Below are 9,636 nucleotides of genomic sequence, written 5' to 3'. Positions count from 1 at the left end.
CACTCAGTCTTCCTCAGCTATCTGACCCAAATGCTGTGAACACGTGATTTTTCGCTGAGGAAGACTGAGTGATTCAGTCGAAAATTCCGGTAAATTTATGAGTTGGAGAACAGTTTAAAATTCTGCATAATGTAATTTACCAACTCAGATGAACTTGATGCTGAAGAAAGATTTACGTTACCTGTAGGGCACTGCTGGCACTGTTCAGGCCGCTCCTGCCCGGTCACCCCGGGCAGCGTGTGTGTGCCGTTTGGACAGAGCGTGGGGTAGTCTGAACCTGCAGGGCAGTAGGAGTACGCCAGGCAGGGCTCGGGGGTTGTCGAGTTGCCGATACAGAAGGACCCCGCGGGGCAAGGGTCGCAGTCATTGCTGCCCGTTGAAGTCTGGTAGGTGCCTGGGAAAAATGAGAGAAAATCAGGAAATGATGAGAGCCCTTACTTTTTATTTACAAGAAGAAGCAGCATTGCTCATGTTGCAATTATTCCTGTCTAGAATGTAACTTGAAGACCCCATCCTTACCTGGAAGGCACCCATGTGGCCAGGCTGTGGTGTTGGGACAGAAGGACCCAGCAGGGCAAGCAAAGGCGGCCGGCTGAGGGTTGTCGATCTCTGCAAAGTCTGGGCAGTAGAAGTTCTCGTCACACGGCCCGGTCGGCTCGAACAGACCCGTGGTTCCGCAGTAGTACCCTGGGGAACAGGGTCGGCAGTCTGACACATTCCGCCCGTGGGCGTCGGGGTTCATGGTACCGGCTGGGCAGGCGATGGCTGCGATGGCTCCTGCAGAAATAAACAGTTAAAAGATATTTATTTGTTAAGTTTTACCACGTACAAAAATGCACTGTGGATGGCATGGCGAAACAGGTGTTTCTGACATGAAACACCTTTTCAAAGCCGCCATGCCAATAAAATGACAAAGCAATACAAAAAGTAATCAAAATAATCACATAATACAATTTGAGAAACAAATGAATAAACTTAGAACTACAAGACAAGTCAACTTATTAACATTGTGAGAGTTATTGAATCAAGACAACAAGTAATGACGGTTATATAGCCAGCAGTGATGTCACAATTAGCGTGGTCTTGTGGCTAGACAAGTGGCGCAACCAGAAGATAACTGCCACGTACAGGGTTGCTCTAAACTGTAGGTATGGCAAAATATTAATTGTAGCTTTGTTCCAACACAATAAAGGAACCATGAATTTTTAGTCAATCTCGTCAACCTTTGTCAAGGGTGTGATGCACTTGTTGGAAGTGGCCTTACCTTTGGGACAGTAGTATCCCTTCTGACAGGGTTCGTTGACCCCGTCGCTAGGCGTGGCTGACCGGGAACCGTTCAGACAGAGGTACCCGGCGCTGCAGTGGCCGGTGGGGTACTCCTGTCCCGTCTCGTTACAGTAGTACCCAGGTGGGCATCGCAGGCAGCCAGACTCTTCACTCAGGCCTCTGTAGTTACTGTAGTAGCCTGTTGGAAAGGAGAAGGTAAATAAGAAAGCTGAAAACATATATTTGATTTTAGATGTCCAAACAGTTTTACAGTCTTACAGCAATACCCTGATTAAAATATTAGCCAATCAGGCATACACACAACTGTTACAGTAGATCTAGTTCCTTCGCAAGTTTCTTCTACAATCTGTCCTTCTTGCAAATCACAATAGCTAAACCAATGGTCAAACAAATACTCAGATCTTCCTTTTTTGCTAGAAAGGTAAAAGCAGAGGTTTGCCAGAGTTATTGTTATGTGTAGTGAATGAAGCCTGCTCACCAATGGGGCACGGGTTCCCATTGTCGCCTGTGCCTGGGTGGCAGTAGTAACCTGCAGGGCAGGGCAGGGTGTCATTCATACCCCTGTGCGGACAGGTGGTCCCCCGGGGGCACTCCGTACAGTTCCCCTGCCCCTGGTACGGCTGGTAGGTGCCCTTGTCGCACGGCTGCTCCATCACTGCTGCAGCGGGACAGAAGTGTCCTACGGGACAGATGTGACCCATGACCCCGTCCGTGGGGTTGGGGACCGAGGAACCCAAGACACAGATGTAGCCTGGGTCGCAGTCCCTGCTCTGGCCTGTAGAGGAACAGCAGAATACAGTGGTTATTAGTGCCTGGGTCCCAGACTAGGTTTATGGGTCTTCTTCGAAGTAGAATAAAGGCATTGACTTGACTTTTATTTGCAAATTTAATATTATGATACTATACTTGAGTACATAAACACAAATTTTGTCAGTTTGTTGAATTTGGGGGAAGAGAGTTGCAATGCATTCCAGTCAACTGGTAGGAGGTTGAGTGCTCGGCCAGATTAATACCAGTTCTATTGTATGACTGCTATAAGGCAGTTTCCATCCTCATCGCATGAGAAATACATTCAACACTTTAGTAAAAATAAATGCTGAAGACTGACCTGTTAGTGACGACTCTGGGGTGCAGTACTGCCCAGGGTCGCAAGGGTCACAGTCAGAGACATTCTGGTTCCCCACCCCGGTGGAGATGCTGCCTGAGGGGCAGGGGGTGGGCTGGTAGGACCCCTGGGGGCAGTAGTTACCCCTGGGGCAGATGGTTTCTGAGGGGGTGGGGGTGATCACACTGCCATTGCAGTAGTACCTGTAGAAAAAGACAATACATAAGGCGATAAATGATGGTAAGTTACAAGAGTTATCACAATGCTAACTTAGTACCATACAGTTACAGGAAAGGAAAATGCTGTTGAGCTGAAACACCTTTAAATTACCTTAAAGCAACTTGCTGCACACATAGGCAGAAGACTTGTTTGAAAACCTAGGCTTGTCTAGTTGTACATTTTGTGTGGGAAGTTTAACTCCTTATTGTTTATGTCTCAGAACCATTATTTTCATTATACCATAAACAGTACATAACACCTACCCAGCGTAGCACTGCCCCTCCCCAGGTGTAGCCAGACCAGGTACGGAGCAGTAGTACTTGGGTGGACATGGCAGGCAGCTCATTTGTTCTATATGTCTACATTAATGATTATAACATGTTAACACCTACCCAGCGTAGCACTGCCCCTCCCCAGGTGTAGCCAGACCGGGTACTGAGCAGTAGTATTTGGGTGGACACGGCAGGCAGCTGTCCTGGCTCTCCCGGTTTGTCTGGTTGTTGTAAGAGCCGATGGGACAGGGGTACTGGTTGGCCCGCTCGGTCCGGTTGGGACAGTAGTGTCCCTCGGGACAGGAGGAGCCGGACAGGTCAGTAACGGCCTGCGCCGTGTTGTCACAGAAATAACCTGGGAAAACAGGAGTCAACGCTTAGCATGGAAGTTCATCATTACAATTATATTAAAAATATATTCAGTTAAACATCCCCAAAACAAGAACCCTAATTTTTGGTCAGTTTCATCAAGGAGGTTAAAAAACATTGAAGCTGCAACTGTCCTTATGTAGGAGTCTTTACATAAAAGACATGTTTGTATCAGTGACACTTGATTAACAATGCAGAAGGCCATTTCCCTGTAAAACATCTGAGTGTGTAAATGAAAACTTGACAACCAGTTAAGTAGATCTTCCTCATTTTCAGATAGATTCAATTTGTTGATTTTTTATAAATAAAAGCCAGTAAGTAGTTCTGACCGGCAGGGCAGGGCTTGCAGGTAGCCTGGGTCTGCAGGTTCTGGTAGTAGCCGCTGTCGCAGCGCTTGGGTTCTGGACCGGTCCCCTCCGCACACTCGTGACCTCGGGGGCACACGTACGCCGTGGGGACGCTCTGGCCCTCCGGACAGTAGTAACCTGCCAAACAGGACAGCATGGAGAGGTTCATATCGTACTCAGAACTCTGGCTACATGTGTATCTATGCCTGAATGCTTAGGGATAGTATTGGGCATTTCTAGACGCTGAGTTGGTGGATGTGCGATTAGCTGGTTTTGATTAAATCACAGTATTTGGAAAATATAACATTTTGCACAAAGAGAAAATGCAGAACTTTCATGGTGATGATAATACTCATGGTGATGATTATTCTCTGATGTTCAATCTAATAAATAATTTTTTGATATCCCTTGCTGGTAACAGAATAAATGAATTTTCTTTAGAGTCTGCCATTTCATATAACATCCACTGTCTTTCACCAAAGACCAAGCAACTGATATGTCATAATTTGATAGTTACATGTACATATTGGTTTGCTTATGTGCACGTGTATGTATGTAGGTTGTTGTCTTTGTCCCCAAGGTTAGCCCTTTATAATAGTCTTGGAACAAGTTGGGCAACCTTGGCTGTCCACTGTACAGTTGAACCAATAAATAAAAAACTGAAGTTTTGCTTACCTGGGTAGCACTGTCCAGAAGGTGCAGTGAGAGCCGTGCCGTTACAGAACTGCCCAGGAGTGCAGGGGCGACACAGGGACTCCTCCGTCAGACCTCGGGTGGGGCTGTAGGTGCCGTTCCCACAGGGCAGGGGGAACCCGCTCTCACTGGGGCAGTAGTAACCTGCAGGACATTCAACCTGTGTGGGAACATTTGGGCATCAGATACGAGGAGCAGGGCCTGGTTTTTCACTTTGGTTCTTTAGAAACTATGAAGCTTTATTTGAGAATCTAAAAACAAAAACACAGCAACATGTTTTGGCATTAACAGTATGCAGCTTGATTTCTGTCATAAGTTTTGTAGACATAACTACCATATTATTGATCTTGGCTTTATGAACAGTTGACACCAGTTTAACATCAAAATTATGTTAACTTATATATAATACATATATTAATCAACAAGTCACAGTCTAAGAGATTACAGTTTCACATCTGTTTATTATATTGGTGTTCGCTGTATGAACAGTTGACACCAGTTTAACATCAAAATGTTTAATTATCTACAATCAACAAGTCACAGTATATGACATTACAGTTTCACATCTGTTTATTTGGTGTTTGCAGTGCATACATTACCTGGGTGGGTGCAGAAGACCCAGTGGGACAGTACGACCCAGCCTGGCACGACCCAGCTGTAGCAGGCAGACCCGGGACGTCACAGTAAAACCCAGCCGTGCAGTTCTGTGGGGCAGACGAGCCTTCGGGGCAGAACTCGCCCGGCTGGCACTGACCACCGTTAGCTGTGGGCTGGACAACAGGAGGAGGAATAACATCAGTGTGGTCTTCTGACAAAATATTCATACAAAAACACACAATGGAAGTTCAGCTACACTGGGGAGCTTTCGAGATGCACTCTGTCTCTTCTTCAACCCGGTAAAGACCTCGTCTTGGAGTTCTGTGTGTAGTCAGTGTTTGAAATACCAATCCACATTCTGCATTTTCATTGAGAAGGTTGTAGTATGGAGGCTTGTGTATTTGCAGTTTCAAAAATTTTGACTCATCTGCAATATTGCAGTCAGAAAAAAAATGTAGTATATAACACTTCCATGTACAGATTGCAAAGCTGTTCCTCTAAATGAAAATGATGCTTTCTGACAAGTTTTGTAACTGTGCCCACACTGGCACTGGTTAACAAAGGGTATAGTACATGTACATTCCTGTGGGGCAGGGTTAAAGCGTGGGTCTTTAAAAACCCAGGCATGTCCCTACCTGTTTGTCCAGTGACCCTTCTGTGCAGTACCATCCCTCGTCACACGGTCCTGTAGGGTGGGTGTTGCCCGACCCCTCACAGTACATCCCCGGGCTGCAGGGTTCACAGTCCTGTAGGTCATCCTGGCCGGTGTGGTTGTTGAAAGTCCCTGGTTTTGATTACAAGAAAAATGTTGTGTGCTTAATTTTTCACAGTCACAACACAATATAGATGGAAGTTAGGTGTAACAAGTCGTTTGGTGTAATGTAGCCAGCTGCCAACATGCTGCTTGCCTGCAAAGCTGGTGTGCTACGTATTTGTATCGGTATAGCCAGTATAACAGCTCTTTGGCATAACACAACAGCTTATGTGTTTTGGCGAAGGGCGGTTATACTGGCTATACAGATACAGGATGTCTGTGGTTTCAATTGTCTAGTGTGCTATGCTGTGTTGGCTATTAGTAAGTACAAGTTAGACTCACATTTGTAAATGTTTAAAAACGTTCCAGACTCACCATTTGGACAGGCAAACTCATGCGGGTCTGTGGTGCCGGGCGGGCAGTAGTGACCAGCTGGGCAGTTGTTGGGCGTGTAGTCGGTGGTGTTGGCGTAGCAGAAGTGACCAACTGGACAAGGCTGGCACTCAAACTGACCGGTCAGATCGTTGTAAGTACCGGCATCACAGCCTGGAGGAGGAATGACACATGAGTAATGTACTCTGCTGTATTATATAAAATGTGAAGAGGTTAACATCAGTTTGCTTGCTGCTCACACAAGTTCTCAAAGATACTCTCCTACATTTCTGCTATTATTACAATTTTCAACAAATTCTAGAAAAAACTTTTCTACAAGTTCAGAATGATTTTAGCAATGCTTTACTGAGAGGTGGATTACATTATTTTGAGCATTGTCAGAAGTCATCCTTTTCAAAAAGCGACTTATGATCAAACAGTTTTTAATCTTGTGGTACGATTACTGAAAGTACTGTACTGTACTGAAACCCAATGATGTGTACCTAGAAGTGTGCTTTACATCTAAAAGCAGCCTTTAAGCAAAAGCCGACAGTTTTTTAACCTGTGGTACGTGCTGGGTACATCTGAGACCCACTACAGTGTACCTTGTGGGAAGATGGATCCGGTGGGGCAGTAGTGTCCGGCGGGGCAGATGTGACCGATGATCGGGTGGACGGTGTCAGCCGGACATTGGGAGTCATTCAGCATGAGAGGGTTGGGCCGGTCCACTCCAGACACACAGTAGTACCGCTCCCAGCACTGTGCCGTGGGCTCAGTTAGAGCTGTACCCTGGCAGTACATGCCTGGTGAACACGGTGTGCACTCCACTGCTTCCCTTAGTCCTGTAGGGAAAAAGTCACAGGTACAGTACATTAGTAAGTACAGATTTAATGTGGAAAGCTGTGAACCCAGTAGTACCGCTCCCAGCACTGTGCCGTGGGCTCGGTTAGTGCTGTACCCTGGCAGTACATGCCTGGTGAACAGGGTGTGCACTGTGAAGCCTCCTGCAGTCCTGTTGGGAAAAAGTAGCAAGTACAGTACATTTAATATTAATAGTGAGTACAGGTTTAATGTGGAAGATTGTGAACACAGTACTACTCCAAACACTGTGCCGTGGGCTGGGTTAGAGCATTACCCTGGCAGTACATGCCTGGAGTGCTTCCCTTAGTCCTGTAGGGAGAAAGTCACAACAGATACAGAAAACACTGCAGACCCTAACCTTTTTTGGGGGTGGACCCCTGCAATGGACATAACCTGATTGACCTTTTCTAGCTCCATGTGATGTTGTACAATTGGTTTTCCAATCTGTCGACCCTAATTTGTCTCAAGACTGAAACAGCACACCCAACCTTTTTTCCAAGGCCTTACCTGTATCGTTGCTGAAGCTCCCAGCAGGGCAGGGCTGCCAGTTGTGGCCGGTGCCGTTGGGACAGAAGTGACCCTTGGGGCAGGGGAAGTATGACGTCGAAGCATCCCCTTCCACAACGTTCTCAGGGATACAGTAGGAACCTGGGAACGGAGGGCAATGGGATATAATTGCAGCAGTTTTACAAACCAAGTCACCAACAATGACTGTACTTATTCCCTAACTCTTCACAATAAACTTGGGGATACTCTGGGACTGGAAGGTAATGTTATCATTACAGCATACGTTCAGTACAGGTGTCAGTAACAACAGAAAATTGAGGATACAATCAGTGAGGCCTTAGGAGAAGACATGTTACAACAGCAGCAAATTTTCAGCTCCTTCCAGACTTGTGACAACCCATCTGCAGGACAGGGATACTTCAGGACATTGGAAAATGCTAGGTTTTCCGTTGCATAACAACAACAGCAGAGGTTCAGCACTAAGGACAGGTACAAGTGACAAAGAAAATGAGAATACCATCAATAACACCAGGGAAAACAACACCAGAGCAGTAAGACTGCAGTATTTTTGTAGCTTCTTCAAGACTTGAGATAACCCACCTGTAGGACAATGATCATGTTATCATAACAGCACTAAGGAAGGGTGCGAGTGACAAAGAAAAATTGAGGATACAATCAGTGAGGCCTTGATAGAGGATAGCCAAAGTGTTCCTAATTTTCTGCTCCACAGTCTTAAAAAAACCGACCTGCAGGACAAGGTGTGCACTCAGCGGCTCCTTCCGTGTCGACGTAGAACCCAGCAGGACAGTCCTGCGGCTCGGCGCTTCCCTCAGGACAGTGTTTACCCGGGGGACAGATGACAGGGTTGGGCTGGCTGGACCCGCGCGGGCAGTAGTAACCTGGGGGAATGGTACCGGTGTTGTTAGACCCATCTTTATATGCAAATTGCCATGATTGTTATAAAGAAATTGATTGGTCTATTCCAGTGACCTGTGGGGGAAAGTGTTGTTAGACTTATCCTGATTGGTTGATATTTTATGCAAACTGGAAAGACAATAGGGTTGGGCTGGCTGGAGCCACCAGGGCAGTAGTAACCTGGGGGAATGGAGTTGTTAGATTCATCTTCATATGCAAATTGCCATTGTTACACAGAAACTGATTGGTCTATCCCAGGGACAGTGTTGTAAGACTCAGCTTGATTGGTCAACATTTTACGCAAATGGCACAGTTCTTATGACTTCAGTTCTCCTGAAAAACACATAAATATATCTTCTTTTATAACTCACCTGCTTGGCACAGATCAGTTGGCTCGGTGAGTCCCAGTCCCTCACAGTACCTCCCCGGGGTGCAGTGGGTACAGTCCGACTCACCATCCAGCCCAGTGGAGTTAGAGAATGTACCATTAGGACAGGGGGAGGGATCGAAGGTGCCCTCTCCGCAGTAGTGTCCCTCCGGGCAGATTTGCTGGTCAGGGCGAGTGGACCCTTCCACACAGTAATATCGGGGCAGACAAAGCCCACTCACAGCAGTCAGGCCTACAGGTGATGGGGGGGGACAGGCTGTAACATGTGGCACTTACACATGCATAGGCACTGAGATTGTTTCATAGTAGGCACAGCAATTGTTTCACATTCCAATATAACAGAAATATTACTGCTAGTAATCTCAAACCTTGAAAAAGATCTAAAAGACGAAAATATTACTGAAAATTTCTTGAAAAAAAAAATGCTCTGGCATGGCCTGGCTAAAATCTGTCAGTTTCCAACACAGCTTGTATGTGTGGGTAGGTGCAGAAATGACGTGTGGTGGCACTTTAACACTAGTGCACTTAACATTCTATTTCAATACCTGTTTGGTTACATAATCTGCTGTACAGTTTGTTTTTGTTACCTGTTTGGTTGCAGAAGCTGCCTGCTGTACAGTTGAGACATTCCCCCACAGTCTGTAGCCCAGCAATTGGGCTGAAGGTTCCCTCTGGACAGGAGATCGGCTCGTCTGTTCCCTCAGGACAGTAGGACCCAGCAGGGCAGATGTCAGCATTGGGGCCTGGGGAGAAAACAAGAACATTCAAGCATGCATATTTGTGCGGGCAAATTGCTAGGAAATAATGGATGAGGTTATCAAAATAAACTCTCTTTGCTGCAAAATGAAGTTAACAAAAATCGGGGCCAAATTTGAATTCTGTGTAAGAGGTGAATGCTTGTATCAGTGTTGCTGGTTGCATAATTATGAAGTTGGTTTATTACAACGAGC

General features: G+C 46.2%; 1 protein-coding gene across 1 annotated transcript in view; it reads right to left on the bottom strand.

The window, feature by feature from the left end:
* Positions 1-9,636, bottom strand: part of LOC109479343 — a 118,550-nt gene that overhangs the window by 41,743 nt on the left and 67,171 nt on the right. The window contains exons 101-116 of the mRNA XM_019781294.1: positions 9,274-9,429; positions 8,670-8,918; positions 8,130-8,282; positions 7,384-7,524; positions 6,621-6,857; positions 6,019-6,189; positions 5,525-5,673; positions 4,892-5,062; positions 4,275-4,452; positions 3,582-3,737; positions 3,004-3,238; positions 2,396-2,595; positions 1,766-2,062; positions 1,265-1,465; positions 520-777; positions 182-394 (exon numbers count right to left, since the gene is read on the bottom strand). Of these exons, the coding sequence (XP_019636853.1) occupies positions 182-394; positions 520-777; positions 1,265-1,465; positions 1,766-2,062; positions 2,396-2,595; positions 3,004-3,238; positions 3,582-3,737; positions 4,275-4,452; positions 4,892-5,062; positions 5,525-5,673; positions 6,019-6,189; positions 6,621-6,857; positions 7,384-7,524; positions 8,130-8,282; positions 8,670-8,918; positions 9,274-9,429 (3,165 nt within the window). The remainder of the gene's footprint in view (positions 1-181; positions 395-519; positions 778-1,264; positions 1,466-1,765; positions 2,063-2,395; positions 2,596-3,003; positions 3,239-3,581; positions 3,738-4,274; positions 4,453-4,891; positions 5,063-5,524; positions 5,674-6,018; positions 6,190-6,620; positions 6,858-7,383; positions 7,525-8,129; positions 8,283-8,669; positions 8,919-9,273; positions 9,430-9,636) is intronic.

Source organism: Branchiostoma belcheri, unplaced genomic scaffold, assembly GCF_001625305.1.
Source record: "Branchiostoma belcheri isolate BF01 breed outbred unplaced genomic scaffold, Haploidv18h27 scaffold48, whole genome shotgun sequence".
Taxonomy (NCBI): domain Eukaryota; kingdom Metazoa; phylum Chordata; class Leptocardii; order Amphioxiformes; family Branchiostomatidae; genus Branchiostoma; species Branchiostoma belcheri.
The sequence above is the reverse complement of the archived record's forward strand: the minus strand, read 5'-3'. Positions and strand labels throughout refer to the sequence as shown.